Raw genomic sequence first — 26,837 nt, forward strand, 5'->3', positions numbered from 1 at the left:
CTCCTGAGGTCCCTTCAGGAGGTCATCTAGTCCACCCCCTGCTCAAAGCAAGAGCATCGCCAGCTAGATCATCCCAGTCAAGGCTTTGTCTAGCTGTGTTTTTAAAAACCTCCAGGGATGAAGATTCCACCATCTCTCTGGGCAGCCTGTTACAATGTTTTATTACTCTCCTGGTGAGAATTTTTCCTAATATTTAACCCAAGATTTCCTCGCTGCAACTTGAAGCCATTGCTCCTTGTTCTGCATTTGCCTCCACTGAGAACAGTCCAGGTCCCTCCACTTTGGAACTACCTCCAGATATTGAAGGCTGCTATTCTGCAGAGTAAATAACCCCAGTTCCCTCTTCCTCTCCTCAGAAGTCATGTGTCTCAGCCTCCTAACCATTTTCATTGCCCCCTACATTTTAATAGAAAATCTTTTCTGTAATGGGAGGCCCAAAGCTGGACACAGTACTCCAGATATGGCCTCACCAGTGCCAAATTGAGGGAAATAATGATGGCAGCTTTTGCCACCCCTGCAAAGGCAGTGATGGGGCTGCTGTCCCAGTTATCTCCCCTCAGTTACACTACTGCTTATTGGTGAGGATAAATTGCATGTCACCATCCTAGTACTTTTGAACAAATCTGGATGTGCCATCCTTAAGGACAGGCATTTCCCTCAAATAAGGGAGCAATATTCAAGATATATATAGGTGGTACCATAGATTTGTGGTGTATTGCATATAGGAACCAATCCTGCCATTCCTCCCTGTTCTTCTATGCTTTATCCATTAGCTGTTTCTGTTGGCCTGTTAAATGTATGTCATCTAAGATCAGACAAGGTTCTTTGGGTAAATCTGATATCCAATCCCCCCAAAACCATGTCTACCTATGTTCTTAGACCATCACAGCTGCAACGTATACCCCTGTCATCTAAGATGGCAGTTATCCCACCAGAGATCCGCTGTATTACAAATGAAACACATGAAGTATTACATTATCAGCACATGCTCCTTGACAGATTCTACTCCACGGCACGTCACTGCTATCTATCAGCAATTGAAAGCTAATGTAGACTTTCCTGAGTCTTGCTCTTCAAAGGCTCCTGCATCCAAAGTAATTCATGGAGTAAAGAAAGATGCACATGCAAATAGCCTTCCTAAATTGCTTTATTTTACCCTTCCACACTATGAAAGAAATACTCTGGCAGAGCAAGCATGCTATATCAGGGAAGAGCTGGTAGTTTCTTCCTGATTGTTCAGTTATAAAAATGTTCAAATAATTTTTGCAATTTAGAAGTGTTTTGCATCTAGACGGACAATTAGTATAGTCTCCTTCATTGCATTCCTGAGATCATTTCAAGCAGCAAAGACATCCTTATTTACTTTGCTTCTACTTGAGCACCCAATGCGAAAGGCAAATGTCTTCTCTGTGGTTTTGCTGTATGTTAAGAAGCAGATATTCAGATGAAATGTGGACAGGATGCATAACACCATTATTACTGCTAGAGCAGATATCTGGGGCCAATGGAATGAATCACCAATATGATAGGTCAATGTGCCTCCTGTAGAGTTCAGTCCATCTTCCACTAGGAATCTTTCCATTGGCTTAGTTGGCAACGGGTTGGGAGCAAGGAGTTGGGAAAAGGCAGTAATGTCTATGCATGTGTAACATTTGCCTAACCTACTCCCTGCTAAAATGCACAGCCTGTTTTTTCTTCATGACCTGTTCAAAACATCCAAGAAATTCCCACTGATGAAATAATTACTTTTGAATAGTGAAGCCTATAATAAATGATTTGGCAAGCAGCGTGCCTACTCCCGAACTCCTTCCTTTGTTTCTAATTCTAGCAAAACCCTTTGACTAGAATGTATTAGTCACAGGGGAGCTAATCCCAGGATGATGTCAGAACAATTTAGACATTGCATAAATTGGCAATACATGGTCTTAGCACCAGTTTATACTTAGGTCTAATCTCTCTCCTCCTTGTTACTACCTAGTATTCATGCTGCTGCTATCTTTTGTTTCATACAATCTACTTTCAAATAGAAGCTAGATGGCAAATATTAATGATAGCCTGTTAAAAAGCTGGAAAGCTGAACATCTGTTAAACTGCAGGTGTTGGTTTCACCACTACAGGACAGTCTGTGGCCAAGAACAGAAAATAATTTCAGTAAGCAAGTTGCCCACATAGACCTGCATAACAGATAGGAGCTTGTGCCTTACTAAGCATAGAGTTTTATTTTGGATACTTATGTGTCCTAATGTTTACCTGCTGTCTATGCTTTTACCCACACAGCATGCACCACAAAACTTATGGAAACAGGAACTACAGATCTGAACAGTCTGTGATTCTTTGTAGTTCACTGTTCTTATTTCCTATATCCTTTCAGGCATTGCTTCCAAGTCACAATTGCCCATTCTTTGGGAGGCCAGGCAGATACTGGAAAGAATTGTATAGTTCCAGGTGTTTGGTAGCTCCAGTTACAGGTCACATTGTTCATGTCAAACCTTCTGCCCTTGTTTCAGACTCAGTGATCCTGGAACCTTTGCAGGTCAATGCGCATCTGCATTTCCATTGGAATTCAAGTCCAAAATAGCATGTTAAATTTTAGATTCCCACTGAGGAAGCCCAAATGCAACCAGGACTTTCTCAAAAAGGAAATTGTCATAATTCAGGGGCCTCTCCACAAAGAAGGGAAACTACTATGAAAGCAGGAGCTTCCCTCCAGGGAAGATCTCATAGTGCAGCCAGGAACTCCTTCTCCCAGAGCAGATAAGTCTTGTACAGAAGAAGATGTCCCACTTCTACTCCATTATGGGGGAATCCCAATAGTCATTCCTACCCCTCTTAGGAAAAATAACCCCCGTTACTAGTCAGACAGTGAACTTGTTTAGAAACAGCAAGAGAACCCAGGAGTTTCTGCTGCAGCATAGCATTTCCAAAGGAGTAACACTTGTTAAACTCTACAAAATGAGACCTGATTACATCCCTGAATCATTCTCCCTTCCTAAAAAATTAAGCTTTGTTGCAATCAGTATCCATCCCACCTTCCCCTCAGAAGACATCTATCACAACTGGAAACTTCATTACTCAGAGCATTTTTAAATAAGGGTCTAGCACATAAACCAGATGCTGGCAGATGACCAGAGAATAGCAAATTACTGAAGAGCAAGAGGGAGCTATAATTTAGAGACACAATTAAAAATGGTTTGCCAATTACAGGGGCACCCCCTGGAGTAACTAGGAACAATGGCCACAAATTGTCAGAGAGCAGATTTAAGTTGGTCATTAGAAAGAACTTCTTCACAGTAAGGGTTACCAGAATCTGGAATGGGCTTTCAAGGGAGGTGATGCTCTCCCCTACCTTGGGGGTCTTCAAGAGGAGACTGGACAGGCACCTCCCTGGGGTCACCTGACTGCAGCGCTCTTTCCTGCCCAGGGCAGGGGGTCAGATTCAATCTGCTGAGGTGTCTTCCAATTCTAACATCTATGAATCTATAAATTGCTGTGACATTCCCCTGGGGGTTCTTGAATTCATGATCAAAATCTATTCTGTCTCTAGATTAGTGTACTGTAGAGAACTCTGATGGTACATTCTCTTTAGCTGCTTTCTTTCTTTTAATTTGAGAGGCCCCACAAAAAAAACAGATACCATTAAGTACAAAACACAGTCTGTAACAAAGACTTTCAGAGACACTTCTCCAATGTACCTTCAGAAACCATTCAATCACCCATAGAACGTAAAGAAAATATTTCATTTTTATGTTGCCTGGTGAAACAATATACTTGACGTGATTAAAATGCAGTGCCACACAATTATTGCTGAAGAGAAAAAGTTTAAGGCTATTTTTTGCTCTATGCTTGAGGGTTTTTAACCTGTAGCAAATAAAATAGTGCCTCCCTCAGGGCAGCACAGTCCTGGCTTAATCTCACCGTGTTTGCAGGTCACTTGGAGTTTAATTTTTGTCCAGTATTTTAATGATGAATTAATACACTATAGTTTAAATATTATTTTAAAATATAATAATAGCTTAATAATTGGTGAAAGAACAGCAGCAATAATTGATGTAGATAGTCTTATCTATTACAAATCTATTCAGTAGCCTTACTTCAATAAGTATCAAAATTAGAAAGATTTCCAAGAGAGGTAAAATATATGTTGCACTGTTGAGTGTCATATACTGTTTTGCATATTTTGCTACATATCCCAAAAATATTTAGCACTGATAATAATAATTTTTTTCCAATGCCATGATCTAGAAGTAGTGAACATGCCAAAAATGTCCTTATTCTAAAGAACTTAATCAAATGTAGATAGAAGAAGAGAGACAACGAAGGCAATGTGACCAGAAAATGGTTGCCTGCCAAATAATAGATGATGTTAAATAAGATGCTGTCAATTTTTCAGTAACGACTATATATTTCTGTGTGTATAGAAAATGCACAGCCAGTTCTGAATGGCTCTACTGTCATGCAGTTAAAGTTTTTTGGTGTCAAGGTTGAGTGGTTCCTCTGAAGTTTTTCCAATATACAGGGAGTCATGGTCTTATGAAAGTACCTAAGAGGCAGAAAGGAGAAGCTGCAGAAATAATTATTAATGAAAGCGAGAAATGAAGCATTACCACTACTATCAGAGGATAGGCTGGGAAGCATGGGCTGTGCAGAAAAAAACAACATGACCAAGAAGAGAGTCCTGCTTGTCCCAGGGGGATGCAGGAAAAGGGCCTGGAGACCCCTCCCATGGTGGGACCTGGGGCAGAACCAACCCATCGGGATAAGAAAGAGAAAAGCCCTGATGACAGGGTGAGCTTAACTTTTTCAGGGAGAGATGAGCCAGGTGAACCACACTGGGCTGTAATGCCTGCACAGTTCATCAGCCACTTTTATTTTCAGCTGGGAGTGGTGTGGGCAGATGATGTCATCAGAAGACACCATCCAACTGAAATTAAAGCTGAAATAAATGGGAAAATGGCTGGGGAAGCACTGTGGGAGGCAGATGGCGGAGCTGAACACGGGCTGCACCAGCATCCAGATGAGAGCCCAAGGGAGGACCTGTCAGAGGGGTCCAGGGCCAGTTAAAGGGGCCACTATGTTGGCCAGCAGCAAAGCTGGATGAGGGAAGACAGTGTCAAGGGACATAGGAACCACAGACACCACAGTCATTTGTGGGATGGGCTGAGGCCTCATTCCCCTTCTTTTCTTTTGTGTATTAATTTGTTTTGTTATCCTGGGGCCCTGGGATAGGGATAGGGACCAGAAGCAGCCCTCACACACCAGTAGGAGCTGAGACAGTGCAAGAGGTAATCGTGCAGAGGAGAAGACCCAGCACGTTACCAGAGATGCCCTAATGTCCTGAAATCATCCTATACAGGGGAAGACTGACTAGAGCTGAACAGGCAAAGACAGCATAGGTGATGACATCGTAGGGCAATCTGACTGCCCATCATCTGGCCATCCTAAAGGCTGGCACGTGGCTGGGGTGTAGGGGAGGTGGAGCCCCAAGAGTACCTGCTAGGGGTAGCCTGACCTGCAAGGAACCACAAGAAGGAGCCCTACCACAGAAAGGAAACACCAAGTCATGGCAGGAGAGTATCGGGGTTTCTCTCAGGGTGAATGCGACCCAGCGTCAAGGCCACTGGAACAACTTCTATGGCTAACACTGGGTGCACACTCCAAGGCAGCAAGGGAGTGCCTACACAACTCTAGGTAGGTACCCTGCTTTAATAGAAGTCTGGGTTTTTAATTTAACTACATATTGTCACATATTCACTGTTTTGTGCTTTGTTCAGGAATGTGACCCTTGATTTCAGTATCTGAAAGTAAGGACCCCTTTGCACGTTGCACCCATCAGGCCTTGATCATATGGTCCCTCGCCACCTGGCCCTGGGACTTGATGATAACCTTTCGCTCCATCCCTTAAAGGTAGGGGGCCACAATCTCCTGCCTCAGGTGGTCTTCTCCCCTCCTTATCCAGCCTGCCACGACTTTGATCATATCTCAGTGGTGGAGGGGTCTGACTGTCTGATTCCGTCTGCCCCAAGGCCGAGGCATGATGTTCTTCACAAGGCTCCAACCTCCCCTGTACCTCGCCCTATACCCAGCCTCGACGGCGTGCTATTGTTGTTGTCAGTGGCCAACCCTCTCTCTGTGTGGGGTTCCTCCTGCTTCCTGCTGGAGCCCGGAGGAGGGCTAAGTAAACTCAGGCCCCCTTAACTCTTAAGCCCTTAGTAGCCCTGTCTCACTCTTATGCCGGTGTCCAGAAAAAAATAACAATTAACCCAATGAAAGGAGATTGGCACCACAATTGTATGCCCCTCCACAACACTCCCTAGATCACTACCTAAGAGCGCCTAGTAGTAGCGTGCTCCCCTTTACCAACTACCCTTCCCCCTTAGGGCCGCCTTACTTAGCCCAAGGGGTATTGTCATGCATGTCCGCCCTCAACGTCCATCAGCAAAGGAACCTTCCCTCGATGGGCTCCCACCTGGATCCTCTGTCCCGGACGTGACGGTCTTAACTGACCCCTTGCTTGGCTACCTCTTTTCCTGATGATCCGCCGGCCTCTGCCTCTGTTGATGAGGTCCCTCCTGTAGGCTTTCTTCACAGCTTGAGGATTATATACAGCCGGGATACCTGGGTCCTTCTCAGTCTGACGGCAGTGTCTCTGCCTGGGCACAGTTCAGGACCCTTTTCTGACCTGTGACCAGCGTTCCCTGGCTCCTCCACCTCCTTGGTGGGTCCAGAGGTTCTCCTTTCGATGCTCTCTCACTACCTCTCCTCCCCTGCTGCCTTGTTGTCTCCTCTTCTTATACTTCCGGGCCGGTTCTCCTCCCCCTTTTTCCCAGCTGCTTCCCCTTTAAAAAAACCGTGGCTAACGAGCCGTGCGGGTCCCGCCGCCGCTTCGAGCTCCGCCGCCGGTAAGACATTTTTATTTATTCCTCCTTTCCTCTCATTCTTCCTGGGTCCCCCTTTAGCCCTTTGGGGTTCATATCTTCCCCTTGCCCCAGGACACACATTACACTCATGGTGTGATTAAACATTTAGTCATGCCTTAAGTTGTGACCCAGCTACACACTCAACCAATTAATGGCATGATAAAACAAATAATAAGTTACAAAGTTCTTCCACAAAAAAGGTGTAATAACTTCGTACATTGTTCTAATCATGCCATTAATTGTATCTGTGGCTAACTGTTCCTCTGTGCCTGGGAGTCCCTTCAACTGAGGGGCTCCCAGCCACAGGGGTGCACCACTGGCTGTCAGCCCCACAGGTGACAAGGCCTGTAGTGGTGGCAGAATTGCCAATTTCAGTAAAACCCAAAATGTTTCAAAATATCCACCTTCCAAAACTTGAACCCCTTTGTTTTTTTTATTTCCCCTTTCTTCCTTATATTTCCTTGATTCTGCTACTTTACCTTTTAGATATTTTTTCAGTTTTTCTAATGATCTCTTCTGCACTGCCTATATGTTTCTTTCTCTAGATTTTGTGTACAGATGTATTGTTCCTTTTCCTTTCCCATCTGAAAAAAGTGAAATTCTTGCTTACCTCTCCTTTATCCTCTAGAAAATTGTGATTGGCGTTTGATTTAGCAGGTTGCTGTAAGACAAAAATTCTACCAGAGGTGTGCCACTGGCTACATTGTATTGTGTATTGTGCAGACAGAACCCCCACATTTGCTCTGAATGATGAACAGCAGAATTAAGCTTGATGTTATAATTCAGTTGTGTGAGTAAATAATTGATCGCTAGCATGGGGAAAGAGCTGTTACTACACCGTACAAATGCATCAGATTTTCTTCATTTGCCCTAGTAAGAAGCAATGGACCACAGACTAGGGCTGGATACTCTGCTCCTCCAGCCCTAATTATGCTACTGAGGAGGTCTGATCCTGTGCTCCTCATAGACAAAGGAAATAATCCAAATCAATGAACTTTGGATCAGGCCTCTTTCATTTTTTTCAGGTTTTAAGGGAGCATGTGGGAAGCGAATGACCTAGGATAACAAATCAAATTCCATATCATGGAACTACAGTAATAAAGTAAGTTTGTAGACTAACCCACAGATGCTGCCATTAGAAATGTAGCCAGGGAGAAATACTTCTCGCTGGCTACCAACAGACATCAGTCTCCCCTCTGCCTGCCTTCCTTCCCTCTCCCCCTCCCACTCTCCATCCCCCCCCAACTCCCCCCCCCTTTCTAATTGCCTCAAAATGGCCAAAGTGGGTCTGAAGCATCCAAGTGGGCAGATCTAGAATTTTGAAAAGGGAATGCAAATGGTGAAGTGTATCATCATTAGGGCCAATGATCCTGCATCAGATCCGGAGCCGCTTTGGATGCTTCGGCGTCTGAAGCGGGACCCCAGCAATGGTGTCCAGAGCATCCAAAATGCTTCAGATCCACTTTGGATGCTTCAGACCCACTTTGGCCATTTTGAGGCAATTAGAAGGCGGGGGGGAGTGGGGGAGGGATGGAGAGTGGGAGGGGGAGAGGGAAGGAAGGCAGGCAGAGGGAAGACTGATGTCTGTTGGTAGCCAGCGAGAAGTATTTCTCCCTGGCTACATTTCTAATGGCAGCATCTGTGGGTTGGGACTAAAAAAAGCATAAAAGCCCGTTTCCAGCCCTTCTCTGCCTTTTGCAGCTTGTTCCCTGTCAGTGACTGTGTGAGAGATGAATGCTATGACTGAGACCTGCCTGGTCCCTTTTCATGTTATAAAGGAGTAGTTAGGATTTATCTTAGCTTAGCTTAGTTTGCTTAGCTATTCTATTCAATTACTAGTAGTATTAAAATTCAATTTATTACTTTGAATTATTTTTTTGGAAACTTGTTTTGGGAACTTTGTAAAAATAAAGTTGTATTTTCATAGCCAGTGTTATCTATCACTGTGCAGGGGGGCACAGATTGCTTGCACACATGCACACATGCATGCACACACACACGCACGCATGGACGCACATACACTGAGACCCAGAATATAGAAAAAAAATCACAGTGGAAGACAGACAGATATTTACAGAAGAACAAGACACAGATTGAGGCACAGGAAGATACACAAATAATTTTATTTAGAGCACAAGACAGACAATAGCATAAGAGCCACAAAGAAGACACACAAATAATTTGATTCACAGCACAAGACAGACACAGCTATTCACAGGAGAACAAGACAAACAGATATACAAAAGGATTCATACATACACAGAGACCTTTTCAGCACAGGAAAGATCAATATGAAGCATTCTGGGAAGGCAGGTGCCAGGTGTTCTGGCAGGGGGGGAGAGGAGGTACAGGGAGAGCTAGAGCTGTTTGCTTCCAAACATAGACGCATTCTATTCGCGAGCAACCCTGACACTGGTGCTGCCAGTGAGAGTCAGGAGGTGGGAGCAGTGTCTGCACCTAATGTCCTTGCACCTGCACCACCTTCACTCAGTCTAGAAGTGGGCACCAGCAGTGGAATCACTGCCTCTTCCACCCCAATTTCAGCTCTCAGCATGAGCTTCCCACTGCCAGAGCTGGAACCAAGGATGCTGACCACACTGGCTCAAGCAGTTCTGGGGACTGAGGGGGAATCAGAGTTTGTGCTCCTCATGCCTCAAGTTTCCCCTAGACCCAAGTCTCCTCTAGAAAGCAGCACCTCAAAGGAGGCTGAGGTTCTGGGGGCAAGTGGCTCAGTTGAAGCAGCTCCTCCTGCTGTTCAGCCTCAGCCTGCTGAGAAGAGGGAAAAGGCAGGATCCTTGCCCTCAACCCAGAAGCAGGGGAGTAGTGTAGTGTGGGATCATTTTGAGATGGTAGATGATCCCAGGTTTGCCATCTTCCAGCACTGCCAAAGGCAAATGAGCCATGGCAAGGACATGAGACACTTCTTCACCACGGCCATGCTGCTGCATCTGAGGAGGCACCACCCCTTTCCCTTCTTCCTGCTGCTCAGCTTGGCACCAGTGTGAGTGTGCTGAAAGGGAAGTCCCCCACTCACTCCAAAGCACCCTTGCCCCTAAAGTAGAGGCAGACCACCCTGGACCAGTGGGAGAAAGGTGGACAGAAAGAAGGGCACGTTCCCAAGGCGCACAAGATCACCCAGAGCATTGGTAAGATGCTTGCTCTGGATAGCCAGCCCTTCTCTGGATAGCCAGCCCTTCTCCCTAGTTGAGCAACCAGGGTTCAGGCAGTTGGTAGCACTTCTGGCCCCATTAGCAGGGTGGTGGTGCCCTCCCTGTATCAGGCATGCAGGGAGTACTTGAGAGAGGAGCTGTGCAAGGCAGGGCTGCAGGTACTTGCACTTCACCTCTGACATCTGGAGCAGCTGGGGTGGCAATCACATCTACCTCTCCCTCATGGGGCACTGGTGCACTCAGTCAGGCCATCAGTGGGCTCTACTGCAAGCTGAAGTGCTGGATAGGGATGCCCTGGAGGGGAACAGGGCTGCCGGTGATGGTGCCACAACCAGTACTGCTACAAGCCAGCTGATTTTGAAATGCAGGAAGGTGGTGGGCTACTTCTACCGCAGCATCAAGGGGGGCAAGTAGCTGCTGGAGAAACAGGCAGAGCTGAGCATCCCTCAGCGCAAAATCATGCAGGATGTGGTGACTCAGTGGAACTCCACATACCTGATGCTTGAAAGGCTGGTGCAGCAACACAAGGCCATCCATGATACGGCCTTGCTTGGGAGATAGGGATCAGCACCCCCCGAACAGAGCTGAGTGAGGTACCATCTCCCAGATGTTGGTGGTCCTCAAGCCCTTCCTTGAGGCCACTGAAACCCTTAGTGCTGGCGATGCCCTCCTCAACCAGGTGATTCCCCCTAGTGAGGGAACTGGAGAACCAAATGGAGAAATTCCAGGGGATCAATGTTTCTGGCTGGGGCAGGCTGCTGTCACCAGACACGCAGGCACTGATGAGGTGGCTGAAGGAGGGCATCAGGAGATGGCTGTATCCCTTGCAGTCCAGTACCATCCACATGATGGCGAGTGTGTGTGACCCGAGGGTAAAGGGCAAGCATGTGTACTGGCAGAACCAAAACCTTGGATCACTGGATACAGGTGCTGGTCGACAAAGTCAGAGGCCGAAGTGCAGAGGTAAGGGGATGTGGAAGAGGGGGCACTTTCCCATGCCAGCACTCTCAGCACCAGCACTGACACCAGCACCAGCACCAGCTGGTCTCCTCCATGCCAGCCACTGCCAATGTGGTCCATGGGCATGGCTTCAATGCTGGGGTTCAAATGCACCAGACCCCAGCCTCAGGCAGGTAGCACCAAGGCTTCAGTGGCTACCTATCTTGTGACATGGGTGCTTGTGCAACGGGCTGTCTTTCTGTCTTGGGGTAGTTGATTATCTGTATTTATTATTTCCTCTCCTTAGTCTCTGCTTTTGTAGCTGTTAATTGATGGTAATTAACTGGTTACATTAGCTAGGTACTCTGTTTTGAGCTGGTCCCTGTGTGAATCATGATTAATTGGTAACTGGTAATACAGTAGCTTAGCAGCCAGGCCTGCAGCAGTGTTTCCCCTGCCCGCCCTAAGACAGACACAGTCAGTCCCACAGCACCCATGGCATCAGTTTTGTCTATCAGCAGCTAGGGGTGTAGGGCCCAGAACCCCCCTGCACCAATCTCCTCCACAGCTGGCAGGCATCACAGCAGGGGCCACCATCCCTCCAGCTGTCACCCCGCTGCACCTGAACACGCAGTGTCACCCATGGCACGACTTTTGCTCATCTGCAGCTTGAGGTGCAGTTCCCCCCAAATCCCTGCACCTATTTTCTTGAAACTTGGCAGACTTTGTGGCCTTAGCCAGAGCCACCATCTCTGCAGTTTTTACCCCCCTGTGATGTAACACGTACATGTGACACCAGTTTTGCTTTCAGGAATTTGGGGTGCAATTTCCCTGAGCCCCTGCACAGATCTCCTTGAATCATGGCAGGCTTCATGCTCTCAGCAGAGACTACAATCCCTGAACATTTCATCCAAATCAGACAAAAAACAACAAAGTTACAGATAGTTCATTGTTTTCCCATTATATCCTATGGCTGGGTCTCCAAGGCAGCTCCAAAACTTTTCCAAGGCACTTTGGAAGCTCCCAACAGCTTCAGAAAGCCCAACAAAGCCACCACTTCAACCCAGACATGCTGCTTCAGATGCCAAAGTGTCCAAAGCTTCTCTGGATCCAAAGCTCTGTCCAAAGCCTCACACAGCCCTACCAGCTGCTGCTGCCGCAGCACAGATTTCCCAGAGGCTGCCATCCTGGTACCCTTCTAAATTTGCATCCAGGACTGGGGCCTAATTCCTCAAGCCCTAGTTATGCTAGTGGTAAGTCCTAAACCTATGCTTCTCAGGCAAGGAAAGGTTCCAAATCAATGAGCTTTGGATCAGGCCTCTGGTTATTAATACAGCATAAACTGCCCGATTTGGAAATTAAGACAAAACCTCATAGTCTGGGTAACTAAACCTTCTAGCACGCATCAAGATTTTAAGCACAATGAATATTTACTTCATGCAAATTGAACAGCTGTGACAGGGAAAAGTGAGAGAGCCCCCACTCTAACGTACCTTATAGTCTGACCTTTCGTGCATTCACTAGGGTGAGAAGGCGATGTAGGTTCAAATCTCTTCTGGAAAAGAAGGAAATTAAATCTACACCTTCCAAATTTTAGGTGAATCCTCTAACTACTGGGTGGGGAACAGGTGCATCACTGGCAGCTTCACCATCTTTTTCTCTAGCCATGGTTGGTAAGTGTCAAGCTGGAGCTGGCGAGCCAAGCTCATGGTATTGGTCACAGTGGTGCGGCTGGGTGGTGGCAGATTGGAATGAACAGGTGGGATTAGTGGCGGTGGAGTCTGAGCGGCACTGGAAGCGTATTGGTTTCTTAAACAAGGGATGGATTTATTTACTCATGCTTTGAAGCGGAGGCACAATTCTTTCTTCAGTTACAGTTACGAATAAACAGGAACGAGAACAAACAACAGAGGGGTCTGTTGGCCCACGGGGTTCTGGAGTGAGCCCTTGCTATCTAACCCCGGAGGGCTAGGGGCGGCTGCCCACTCCTTAAGTCCCAGGGCTGGTCAACAGCTCATACAGGGTTGAACAAATAAAACAAACAAGAAACAGAACTGTAACTCGTTGAGGAGAAAGAAAACAGTTGTGACGCCAGTCCAAAGACAATCGAATGGTTGTGAAGGAAGCCGAGGTCAAAAACCAGGTGAGTCGATGAACGAAGAAGCTGAAGTCGAAGTTATAGGGATGATCCAGACTGGTGGTCGTTAACCGGTGCCAATGTTCAGAAGCCAGAAGATCGATATAGTAATAAATGTAACGAGATCGATGCGAAACGCCAAACAAGGGAGGAGACCAGTAGGCCAGAAGGCCTAGCTGAGAAGCAGTCCCTGTAACATCAGCCTCTGCTTTCAGCTCGAGCGGGTTTCTCCCACAGCGTGAGACAGTCTCTGCTGAGAGCAGTCTCTGCCACATGCTGCGTCTGGTCTCCTCCGAGGGAGGGGCTCACAAGTCTTTTATACAAATTTAGTGGCCAATCAAAACGCTCTCCACAGAGAAATTTCTAATCCGATTACCTCATGTCAGGTTCTGAGTGAGCATGCGTTCAGCCAGAAGCTGACACAGTATCAGCATGCGCCTGTGGGGAAAGTAGGTCAGTAATGACTGACAGGCCAACAGGTCACCCGGGGGTCACGCACTGGGTTAGCTTCGGAATTTTCCACTCACAGAGTCAAATGCACATGTCAGTTCTCGCACTTCTGTGTTGTCAGCATACACTTAAGATTTTACCGTGACATGCCCCCTTGCTGTCAACACAGAAGCTTTGGAATCCGAATCACACCTCCTCCTCGGCGTCATCGTCGTTCCGAAACTTGTCGTGAGTGGGAACGGTGGAATACATGTAAACAGACAAATTCGAAACTTTACGTGTCAAAATCTTGAAAATACAACTAGCAATAGTTACAATGAGAATAAAAACGAACAAAAATGATAACAGAGGTGTTAACAGGTTTAGCAGCCATGAGGATGCATTCCAACCGAGCCATTTAAAAACCTTGGCTAGCCAGCCTTGCCTGATGCCAGAACTGGCATTTACATCCTCTGCTATTTTCCGAATTTTTGTAATTTGATTTTGTAAAGGAATTGACACATTCGGTATGCCAATGCAGCACACGTCCCTTGAAAGGTTCAAATATTGGCACAACCCCCCTAGTTGAATTAAGAGGGCGTCCAAGGCTAATCGATTTTGCATTAACATTTTTGATGCTGCTTGTAGTTGTTTGTTCACTAGCTCAAAGCCCACAGCGGTGTTATTGGCCAGGAGCTCAACTTGCTCCAAAAGCTCAGCCAGAGTGATTCGGGCCTTAGCTATACTATACCCCCAAAGGAAAAGTCCCTCAAAAGCCCAACTCAGGCTTTGAGCCACTTTTTCTCCATGGGTGAGGGAGCTCCACACTGGGTTGGCTGATCGTGTTTGTTGGTACACTACAGCTGGGCTAGGTGGTTCTCGCCTTTAACGGGGGACAAAATAAAACTGAACTCAGAAAGCACTGAGCATTACAGAGGACAGCTGGCAGGGTAGTATACAGCCTGCTGTCCGAGCAAGCCCATGCTAACCTGAATGGTACCGGTGTACCCAGTTTCGAACATAAACCAGGGTGTGGGAAGACGTGCCTAGATCGTCGTGGTTGGTTGGATTCTTTTATGGGTACCTCTACACCATGGCATGCAGCATTTAACAATACGGCTCTGAGGACGGGATAATAAAATCCCAGCCATGAATTTTTCCCGTATTTACCCATTCTAGTTAGGTCTACAGTTGTCGATTGGTCCCACTTAACTAAAGGAACGGCTTGTATGAGTGAAGACAAAGTAAAGTCTGAATCGACCCTCTTACCCGGAGGGTTTAGATTAAGTACCCACGGTGGTTTAATGGAAGTCGGGTCCCATTTTAAAGATGCGTCTGCCCGGGACCATTCGATGCCCTGGGGATGGATCCCCCAGGGGATACTAGATCAAGGCACTGGGACTTCTTGCTCCCTACATTCCTTGCGAGGGGGCCAGGTGTCATCGGCTAAAGTTCCCAGGGTAAAGTACTGGGGCCAAGTATATTTGGCTATTGCATGATCCCCACCCTCCATGGGAATCGAGATGTTAATTGAGGTCTTCTGGCCTTTAGCGACCTCAGAAAACCATTTCCCGACATCAAATGGAATGGGGAAGGAGTCGAGGACTGAATCCTCCATGGACGTAGGCACCCTCAAACATGCCATCAATCCATCCCCCTATGCCTTGTCCCCAGTTGCGTTAGCCCATAGGGATAGGAGCACTGTAATACAGTGTTTCTTGATTGGTCAAACCTTACAGCCTGCTCACCCAATGGTATCCACAAGGCTACAACAACAATTGTAAATAGAGTCTTTCTAGAGTCTCTTAGTCCTGTAGCCATGGTGTCTTGGCTCCTCCGCTGGTTTCAGTTGTCGAGTCGGTTCGGGTGTTGAGTGATCTCTGATGTGATGTGACGTCCTTTGTTAAAATGGTAGTGATGTGGCTTGCAAACCTGGAACAACAACAGAACAAACAGGCAGAACAAATTTCCTAACAAAACTATTTACATGGTATTTTACGGGTTTAATTTCTTCTGTGCTTCCAGCATTTATCACAAAGGGACTGCTACAGTAAGGAAGGGCTGGCTTAGGCAGCTTAGTTGAAGAAAGAAATTTTTGATTGTGAATCCAGAGTGGTGGCAGGTATCTTCCTGCAGTTTGGCATCAACGCTACTTTTACACATGCTCCGATGTGTTCAGATTAGAGTGCATCAGAGCAGACTCGATGAGCGGAGTCTAATCAGAATGCTCCAGTGTGCTGCAGTGCCTCGTGTATTCAGTCCCCACATTTTGAAATGGTGATGGGGTGCTTTAACTAAAGCTCGTCAAATGAGCTTTAGTTAAAGTGCCCCCACCATCACTTTGAAATGTGGGACACTGAGTACACAAGAAGCTGCAGGCATTTTACTTACAGTTGCTCCGAGAGCTGCTCTAATTAAAATGACCCCTCCCCCATCCTGGAGCACATGTATAAGTGCTGTAAGAGCTCAAGTCCGGAGCACTAACAAATCATTTGTCTCCTCAGCATTTCCTGTTCTCTCTGATTAATGTGGTTCTAGCCTTGGTGGATCCAACTAGTAGGTACCTAATTCTTCTATGTGCTCTACAGGTAGCATGGATGTCTCCTTTGGAGCCGTGGATTCCATTACACAGTGACATGCTAAACTACTAGACACTGAAATAGGTGTGGAGGCCCAATCCACATAGCCCTGCCTTCAGGCTATTGCCCTGTACACAGCCATTCATTGGAATGGCAGTAGCTTTCAGTTAGGATGAGCAAGACACGATTGTGGTATATCTTCAGGGCATTGGCCCAAATGGCATGCTTTTTTTTTCATTCTAGAAGAACCAGCTTTGCTCTTAGTATGTAATTCTGTTGCATTTTAACCCAGGGGTGGGGAAAATGCAGCTCAGGGGCTGGATGTGGCCCACCAGGCCATTCTATCTGGCCTGCAGGGCCCCTAAAAGTTTTAGAAAATTAGTATTGATCTGTCCTGAGCTGCCTGTCATGTGGCCCTCGGTGGCTTGCCGAAACTCGGTAAGCGGCCCTCTGCCCAAAATAATTGCCTGCCCCTAATCCATGTGGGATCACCCTTTGACCTAATCACATGCAGCTGGCTGAATTTAAATACCACAGTTCCAAAAGAATAAGTATAGATGGTGTTAATCCTCTCAGTTATTATATGTGTTACACTGGCATAAGGCCATCACTGGAAAGTTTCTAGCAGGAGTGAGATGTGATTCCTTAGTACATTACTCTAGCTGTATGCCAGCCTGTTTCCAATAAGACAGCAGTGAATGAAATGGCTTGGTAGGTGATAAATGCTGAGTTAATATTTACCAGTTGTATTTACTAAAGCCACATACCCTGTAATGGGAAACGATCCATGAAATATGTGGTAAGAAGGCCAAGATTAATTGTTCCTTTACCTACACAGCTGTGCTAAGCATGATTCTCAGAATGACTGCAGCTTAGATTGGAGGATCCAAAAAAGGGAGAGAGTTATTAATCTGAGTATTTTACCAGTCCACAACAACACTGAATTCTAAATTCACATGTTCCCTGTTGTTCTGAGAGGGGTTAAAGTTACCTTAACCCTTTTCCCACCATTTTTTGCATTTTAGTGTAGGCAGGGGTAGAAGTGTTTTTATTCAAAACATCATATCTGTATTTCTGAAATGATCGCTGGGCCTGTGAGTAAAGCTGGTGCTCACTGGGAGTGTAGCACAGTTCTGTCCTGCAAGAAGTCAGGCATGCAGCGTCTCCTGACAGTGAATGGCCAGAAATGCTGTTCCCACAAAAGTGAAAGAAGAGTAGCAATAGTCATCATGAAGAGCCAAACATATGTAAGAAAACTGATTAAGGGAAGGAAGATGAAAGGGTCTCATTCTTCCCTGGACAATGAAGTTTTTCCAAAATGCACCTGTTCTTTTCCCAACCAGGGAACTCCAGACAGGACAGGACATGTTCTTTCCCGAATGCAGGAGGGGTGGGCTATGATGCTGTCAGCTCTCTGCTTCCCTCTACATCCTTGTGCTGTAGGCATGCTTTAACTCTTGCCAATTGGCAACATTTCCTAAGTTGTTGCTGGAGGAAATCACAATTAGCCCACCCCTCCTGCCTATTGGGCCCAGCCCCCAAAATGTTCCATGTATAAAAAGTGACCAGTGAAGGAGGTGTGGGAGTCCGCTCTATATGAACTAGGTACTCTTCCATTCTGGGGCCATCCACAGGCAGGAGCTTGCAGGAGCTGGATGCTCTCTTTGCACTACTGTCTGGTTTGTACAGAGGGCAGGGGGTGTTATTGTGATGGAGCTGCAGGGTGAGGTTCATAATTGCTTCAAGTTCTAGGTCCAAGTTTTGCCACTGGACCTTATCTGATCAATTGGACATTGGACCCCTTCCTCACCCTCAGGCAGTATGTCCCTTTTTATATCAATCTGTGGGGACCACTTACCTCTGATCAATCATATCTTGGCTTAACTGCCCCTGCTCCACCAATGAGCTCTTCATGTGCACGAGGAGGCCATATCTGGGTTTGCTCAGAGTACTGCTTGAGCAGAGCAGCAAAGATTATTATAGTAGCATCCAATCAAACACAAGGAAGTTAGGGTCATCCAAATATCATTTACCTCATACTCTGGGTTATCAGTTGCCTTTTCTGTGGTCTGATATCTTGATTGCGGGGTGGTGAGAGTGGAAGTAGAGTTGTGTTTTGAAGCTAAAAGAGCAGGTATGTGGTCATTCCATCTGTGGTGCCATAAAGTCTCATTTCAGCATTGTATAGCAGCCAAAATGGCAAAACTTCAAGAACAGGCTTTACCTCCCATAGTTAGTACTTTAGTTTAACTGTGCGTGACAATGGAGTTAATGGGGCACAGGCAGTGGGAAAGGGGTAATGTGAACCTATGTGTCATGTCTTGCACAATGCTCTTACCTGTTGGTACTGAATGTTTTGAAGAATAACTGCAGTAGCAAATCTTCTTTGTGGCAGATACTCACACCTGCATCTCTGAGTCAATTCCTAAATGGCCATTAAACTCTCAGGAAAACAAGAAAAAAAAATGATTTCAAAGCTCTGGGCTGCTTAATTTTCTACATGCCAGATAGGCTAGAAAAGAAGCGAGCAAATCACCTGTTCTCTATTCCAAAGGACATGTTGGATGCTTGCTACACAGAGGAGGGAATATTCTGTTTTGTCACTGAGGCCAGTACAGAGCGGCGGGGTTGGAGTGGGGGGTGGTCATTGACATGAAATGTAGGTGAGGCCAAAGTTAGTAGTAAAATACCTTTGCTCTTCCTCGGTTTTAGGGCCATTATATAACCCACCTATTCCCATTAGGGCAGCTTAGTGTAAGGGGACCTTTGTCATGCATGTCTATTTTAGTAGCTGGGATTAAGTATTAGGGTCCTTTTTTTCTACAGACTGCTCTTCTTATGGAATGCATATTCTCCAGTAGTCTGATTTAGGAGCAGACCAGGTAAATCCACCCTAATGAGCCAGGAAATCAAGCCCTAGAGTTACTGTAATAAAATAATCTTACACAATGAATAAATGTGGTAAGAAAAATCGTAGTCAGTTTGTTGAAAATTGGTGAACAGAAAGAGAAGAAAGATTAGCAAAGTATTAAGGGTGCATTATTTGTCCACTTGTAAGAATGACAAGTAACAAACCAGCATGACTTTTGGAAAATCCAATTGAAACCATTCTTTCTTTTTTTCACAGGCTAAGAATCTTTTGTTTTGAGCTGCTATAAACCATCTTCTGAAGAAATTGTCTGGCTTCAGGCATTCACTAAAAGGATTAAAAATGCCTCTCCCTTGTTTTTGGGCAAGATTCCAATGGCTTTACTGCCACTGAATGGTACATTATGCAGTGAGTAGTCTCACTGACACCTGTAAGGTATTTTTCAACCTAAAAATTGGACCCTGATTTCAGGCAATTCAGAGTGTATTGTAGATCTTAAGCTCTCCAAGGTGTGTGCCTTGGATGTGTGCATAGACCAGCTTATGCTCAAGTCCTAAGAGTTTTTGGTGGGCTTGTATGACATGGGGTCTTGAAATCACAAATCAATATAATGAAAACCATCTTCCCAACTAGTACTATTGCAGTGATAATTAAAGAAATTAAGGAAGGAAACTGGGATCTTCATGTCCTTTTTGTGGAACTCAGGTATCTAACAGCCATGATCCTTTGAAAAGCCCAGCCTCTGTGGGCATGGAAACTAGTTGCCCCTGAGATATGCTTGAGCCACACTTCTAATGGATTCACTTCGAATGCTTATCCCTCTGCTGTCAGCAATTTTTCTTTTGATGAGCCATTCCTTATGTCTAACCCTACAATATTTTTTATGCTTTAATGTTAAGAAGTATCCATTCAGCCAGAAGAGGGAGCCAGCAGCAGAACTATACGTATGTGCAAGCCAGGAAGGACTTAAATCAGGGCTATGACTGCTTGTGACTAATAAAACATTGCAAAGAGAAGGAAGTTTGTAGCAAAAGGAAAGACACACCATATTAAAACTTTAAAGGAAAATGAATGCAGCAAAGAATGATCTCCTCTGACCCAAAATAGATTACTGCATGAACATGAACTTGTCTTCTTCAGAAAGAGGTGCAATTGCTCAGTGTTTAATCTGAGTCAATGAAAATAATCAGTGAAGCTCCACCTCTCAGGGACCCTGCCATCAATGTTTTGTTCTCATGCCAAATTCCTGGACTATAAAAATTTGCCCATAAGCCAAAGCAAAAACATTCTCCTGTAAGTATTTTCAAGTTGCTAGTTTGCACTGAGATGGGAATAAATAACAGAAGAGCACTATGGATCTTCTTCCTAGTCTGGAGTTGTTGTGAAGCCAAAACACCACTGAAGATAGGTAAGAAAGATCTAACTCTCATGTTGTTCACTTAGATATTTATGCCCATTAAGTGATTCATATAAATTCCAATAAAAAAACAGAATTTGTTAGATGATGATAAATACAAGTCTTATATACAGTTTACCACCATGTACAGTCCCTATACATTGATCACATTTAAGTTATTCATTGTTTTCTTTGTACTAAAAAGCAATGTATCAACTATTTGTCTCCTTCATGATCAGTTGTTTAAATAACAGATTCTCTGGGCATCTTTTTTAATATATAAAAAATAGCAACATCCTCTTTAAATGTCTAATTATACACACAAACACACTGTATATGGGATAGTTGTTAGCTTGATGCCTTGCTCGAGTTTCTTGCCCAACATGGTATGTTATACCATTTTTTTATTCCTGTTCTGTTATATTCTCATTTCTGGTTCTCAGTGTCTCATGGCTTTCTGAGTACATTTAATACATAAACAATTGATATGATGGTTGTTGTATTACTAGCAAGGAACCCCGTCTCCCATTGCCTCAGGAGCAGAACTTTCTTATTTTCCCTTGCCTGATATGTGGAAAAGTACTAATTTACTCTACTCCATTCAAGTGTTACAAATAGCCATTACAAATTGTAACCAGAAAAACAACTCTAAAGAGTCATTGGCACCTTACTTCATTTTATAGATGTATCTTATGCATAATGAAATTTTCAACCCATGCTTGCTGATTCCTAGTTATAAATATTTCCTAACTTTTCAGAGTTCACTATGTAAGTTAATGGTTGCTTTTGATTTGAACGGTGATGCATATTGTTAGTCTGGTATTCCTACAAGAACCAGATTAAAAAAATCAAGGAAACTGCTCATTTTCTCCTGCTATTTTTCCAGCTGGGGCAATGAGAGATACTAAAATCATATTGCAGCAAAAACACATTCTTGAATCTAAGGTGTAATTTCCATTGAAGGAGTTTTTTGACTAGCTTTAGTTCAGCAGTATGAAAGCTACCAAGTTTGGTTTTTTTTTCTGAGATGTTAGTCCATTTGTCCTCTAAGGCCATTTTGAAATGTGGCAGGAGTACAGACAAATCAAAACTCAGATGATTTACTCCTGAGACAGGCAGAGAAAGGGAGAAGCCAGAGGGTTTTCTGAGCAATACAAATTGGCTGGATTGGGGCCAGGCCTCAGGTCCAAAGTGTTTTAGGTTGGATTGAGTTGTGCAGAAAATTGAGGGTCCACCTAACTTACAGCAAAAGGTCTTTATTGGCATTTCCATCAAGGAGGATAACATACTGACTAAGCTAGGACTAAACATAAATAAACTATGAAAAAAAATTGAAAAAATTGTAATTACAGCTGGCATTTTTTAATTTCTGGTGGAGGCGGCCATCTTGCTGCATAGACACATCACTAGTGATATTTGCTGAACAGGGGTCCAGTCAAAGTGACTAGTTTCTAACAGCAAACATGTAATGATATTTAAAGGGAATCATTTTAAAGGGGAAAAGGACACAAAGGCACTCAGCTCCCAGTATAATCCAGTATGAGTTGGATGTTATTACTGTTTGGGAAATTCTCCCATCATATTTTTAAAGAACCACACCAATGGGAGAGGCTTGTGTGGAAATAAGAGCTTGTGCACACTTGAACCTCTCCACTTTCTCTTTCTACAGTTCAGCTTCCTGCAGTCAACAAGAGTGAATGTGCTACCTGGGGCAATTTCCACTTTCAGACATTTGACCAGGTTAAATTCAGTTTTCCTGGAACCTGCTATTATGTTTTTGCCTCACACTGCAATGATGGCTACCAGGATTTCAACATCCAGATCAAGCGCAGTAAAGGGCAAGGATCCTCTGTCTTCTTCACAGCCAACATTGATGGCGTGTTTCTAGAGGTGAAAGGCTCAGGCATCATAGTGAATGGAAAGGAGTGAGTACACATGTACCGCTGACGTATTTTCTCTTCTACATGCCTTCTTCTATGTGGTTATAGATCACTGTTCTCACTGTAACTGGTATATTGTTTTGGAGAGTGAGAAAAAGTGAGGTAATACAAAAAAAAAAAGTAAGACATTCATGATACTTCAAACTCTATAGTGCTACTGTATACCAAGAGGGAAGTTCTTCTTTTACCCAGTTGACTGATCTGGCAACGAGAGCTTTAAGAAAGTCATAAGCTTTAAGACCCTTTGGAGTACTGAACATCATTGGCATTTAGGCAAAATTCAAATAAGTTTCTTAAGGGCCTACACTTAGGTTTGCAGTGCCTAAGTATTAGGCTCTGTGCTCAGGCAGTTCATTCAGTGTGACCAGATTAGGAGTCTAGCATCTCTATGCAATTAATGCAGAGGGTTTGGAGACACCTAAGCACTCTACAAAGAGAAGGGCAATTCAAAAAGCTGAAAGACCTCTAGACTAAGTTATAAACACCAAATGCAGGATGTCTGGTTTCCTACCTCTCCTAGGCTGGGTATAGACATTTAGGGAGGCTAGGAGAAGGTTATATTGAGTTAAAATAGCCAATCAGTCTAAAGTAAGTCAGGCTGAGGGGGGCTAGTGGGGGGAGACTGAGGTGTTTGCAAGGGAATTGGGAGGTAGGCATGGTCCATGGGGGGAGCTGGGGGGACAAGCAGGTTCTGTAGGAAGAATTAGAGGGGCTAGTGAGGTCCACAAGAGGGATTGGGAGGATCAGGGGGCAAGTGGGATCTGTGGGTGGGATCAGAGGGATTTGGGGAGCAGATTGCATTCATGGGAAGGAATAGGGGGCTATTGGGGTCTGCATGAGGGATCAGGGGGGCCAAGCAAAGCATGATCCATGGGGGGATTGGGAGGATTGGTGGGGGGGCAGATTGGGAGGATTGTGAGGGCGGGGGACAGGCAGCGTCCACAGGGGAATCAGGGGGGCAGGTGGGGTCTGTGGGAGATTGGTGAAGTCAAGGAGGGTTTGACAGGATCAGGGGGACTCACAGGGTCTGCAGGGATCTTGGGAGGAATGGGGGACTCTCTTGACTATCCCCCAGGCTCAGAAGCTATTTTCAGCCTCCCCAACCCCTCCCCCGCAACAAACCTACCTCCACCAGGACTTACTATCCCAATGTAACCTCTCCATAACCTCCACAAATGTCTGTACACACCCTCAGACATTTAAGTGCCTATATCACTTTATGAATTAGGCATTAGGATTGTGCGAAACAGCACCATTCCATTTTGACCAGTGTTTTGACAGAACAGCATGTCATTTCAAATTTTGTTTCAATGTGAAACAGCTGTTCCATTCCATTCCATCGAAACAGAGTCGAAACGGTGAAACTGTTTAGACTTTTCACTCATAGGATATAATGGGGAAGTTTCAAAACAGCCTATAACTTTGTCACTTGTGGCCTGATTTGGATGAAATTTCAGGAATGGTAGCCCTTTCTGAGGGCATGGAGCCTGCCAAGTTTCAAGGAGATAAGTATAGGGGGTTTGGAGAAACTGCACCCCAAAATCGTGAAAGCAAAACTTGTGTCACATGTATGTGTTAAGCCACAGCAAGGTCAAAACTGCAGACATGCTAGCCCCTACTGAAGCCACAAAGCCTGCCAAATGCAGGGGTTTGGGGAAAATTGCACCTCAAGCTGCAGACAAGCAAAACTTGTGACATGGGTGCACAGCAGGGTGAAAGCTGCAGGCCTGCTATCCCCTGATGAGGCTATGAAGCTTGCCAGCTTTCAAGGAGATAGGTGCAGGGGTTCTGGGGCCCTGCACCTTTAGCTGCTGACAGGCAAAATTCGTGTCATGGGTGCTTGTGCAACTGTGTCTGTCTTGGGGCAAGGGTGGTGGGGGCGAAACTACTGCAGGCCTGGCTGCTAGGCCCTGCTGTGGCCACAAACCCTTCCAGATGTCAAGAAGGTAGGTGCAGGGGGGTTCTGGAGCCCTGCACCCCTAGCTGCTGACAGGCAAAACTCGTGACATGGGTGCTTGCGCAACTGCTGCCTGAGGGGACTGAAGATCTCCCATCACTTGCCACCACATACCTGGGGGTAATAATTGACCACAGTATGAACCTGAGCTGGTAGTGCAATGCTGTAGCCAGCAGGGCCAACAATACCCTGGCAGGTAATACACATATTTGACTTACCCAAGTCCTGCATTTAGGCGAATTAATATTAGCGCCCAAGCAGAAAAATACACCCCGAGATGTGCATCATTTGCGTATATATGTGAGATGCACAGACTGAGTCAAATGGAGTTACGTGCAGCTTGGGTTCCCAAGCAGGATTCTGGATTCAGGATTCAGTCTCAGTATCGCCATTGTGTTCAAGATGAGTGCTTCTAATACTGATTCTACAGGTGCTTTCACCTCTACAGGGAAAAGGAAAGCTATAACTTTGGAAGAAAAGCTTGAAGTTGTGAAGAGATACGAAAGAGGTGAGAAGACAAAGGAAATTAGGTGTGCTACAGGGTTCAGTGAGTCAACTGTCCATACAATTAGGGAGGATGCAGAGAAAATTAAGGAGCCCTGTAACAGTGCTATACATTTAGCTACTGCCCGTGTCATTAACAAGGTTGGCCATCATGGAGAAAATGGAACTCATGTTGACAACATGGATTAAGCATCAGAATCAAGAATATGTGGCACTTTCGACCCAGGTGATTCAAGAAAAACCATGCAGCATTTATGAAGTGTTAAAGTGTGATGATCCTGAAGCCAAGCCATTTAATACAAGTGCTGGATGGCTTGATAGATTTAAAGCATGCCATGGATTTCATAATCTCAAGCTGATGGGTGAAGCAGCAGCTTCTGATAAAAGTTCTGCAGATAAATTTCCTTCGATCCTACAGGCTGCCACTAAGGAGGGAAGCTATGATCCGAGGCAAGTTTTGAACTTGGACAAAACCAGACTCTTCTGGAAACAGATGCTACATTTGGAATTGAGGACTTATTGTGACAGGCAAGATCTGCCTTTCAAAATTCTACTGCTTCTTGATAATGCTCCAGGACACCCCTAAGCCTTGGTGACCTCAATGAGAACATTAAGGTGCTGTTCTTGCCACTGAAAACAACATTGCTCATCTAGCCCGAGGATTCAGGTGTTATTCCAGTTTTCAAAACCTATCATCTACAGAAGACCTTCAAGAAGCTTATCAATGAGACAGAGTCAAAAGAAAAGGCAAATGTCAAAGAATTTTGAAAGGCATTTAACATCAAGATGGCCATAGACATCACTGGAGACCCCTAGAATGATGTTACACAGCTGTGCCTTAATGGTGTCTGGAAAAACATCTGCCCTGCTGTTATGAATGATCTCTGAGGCTTTGCCACTGATGAATTTATCAGTGATACAAGGCATGAGATCACTGAGATGGATAAGAGGGTGGACTTTGAGCAGGTCGACAAGGAAAATGTGGCTGAGCTGCTCAATTCCCATAGGAAGGAACTCTCAAACAAGGATCTTCTTGAGCTGGATAAGGAGAGCCATGAAGAGGAAGAGCCCATGGAAGAAAATGAAAGGCCATCCCCCCGAGTTCTCACGACGAAAGGCATGGCTGATGCATTCAAACTTTTGGATGGTTACCTAGCCTTCTCTGTCAAAAATAACCCCAATCATGAAAGAAGTGCTAAGGTTGCCAGGCTGATGAAGGAACCCAATGCCTGATACATGGAGCTTTACAGGGAGAAGTAGCGCTGCTTTGCGCAGTCTTCCTTGGACAAGTTCTTCAGGAAGCGTTACAGCACTATATCAACTCAATCAACTGACTCTCAGCCCTCCACTTCTGGGGGATAGCCAGCCACTTCTGGGGGAGAGATATCACCACCATCTTTTGATGTGTTCGACCTGGATGAAGACTTGGCTCCCCATTGATGGATGGATTGAAGATTGTTGCATGTCCATTTTTGTTTTTTTTATTATTTTACTTATAATGTAAATGAATAAATAGGTTTACAATACGTTTTTGTAACATAATAAATAAAGTATTGGTTGAAAAATGTTGTATTTGGTGCCTTTGGTCTCATAAATGTGAGGTCCAAGGAACGCAGCCCCTTACTTTTCTATTATTTCCTATGGGAAAATTCACCCCAAGTTGTGTTAATTGGTGATATGCAAGGTTTCTCAGGAACACAATATATGCATAAGTCAGGGTTCTACTGTATCCCATTCTTAGGTGTTTAATTTTCCCTAGCATTGTATAGAGAATTCCAAAAAATGGCAATGAACTCAAAGTTAGGCACTGTAGTGTTCAGTGGGTGCATCTACAAGAGATGTTTAGTGTACAGTAGCCGAATTAGCTGTGATGTAAATGTCATGCATTTACATGTGCACCCCTATTAAGCTGGAGTAAACTAATTTACTCTGCAACAAGATAGTACTTGTAAATACAAGTAAATACTGTAAATGCAAGTACTATCTTGCTGCAGAGTTTT

General features: G+C 45.0%; 1 protein-coding gene across 1 annotated transcript in view; it reads left to right on the top strand.

Annotated features, from left to right (window-relative positions):
* The first annotated feature begins 20,338 nt into the window (after positions 1 to 20,338).
* LOC149871400 (mucin-5B-like) overlaps positions 20,339 to 26,837 on the top strand; it is a 93,107-nt gene continuing 86,608 nt past the window's right edge. Inside the window, exons 1-2 of the mRNA XM_090032452.1 lie at positions 20,339 to 20,448; positions 22,106 to 22,361. Of these exons, the coding sequence (XP_089888578.1) occupies positions 20,367 to 20,448; positions 22,106 to 22,361 (338 nt within the window). The 5' untranslated portion in view covers positions 20,339 to 20,366. The remainder of the gene's footprint in view (positions 20,449 to 22,105; positions 22,362 to 26,837) is intronic.

This window comes from Crocodylus siamensis, chromosome 2, assembly GCF_052110815.1.
Source record: "Crocodylus siamensis isolate JL-2025a chromosome 2, ASM5211081v1, whole genome shotgun sequence".
Taxonomy (NCBI): domain Eukaryota; kingdom Metazoa; phylum Chordata; order Crocodylia; family Crocodylidae; genus Crocodylus; species Crocodylus siamensis.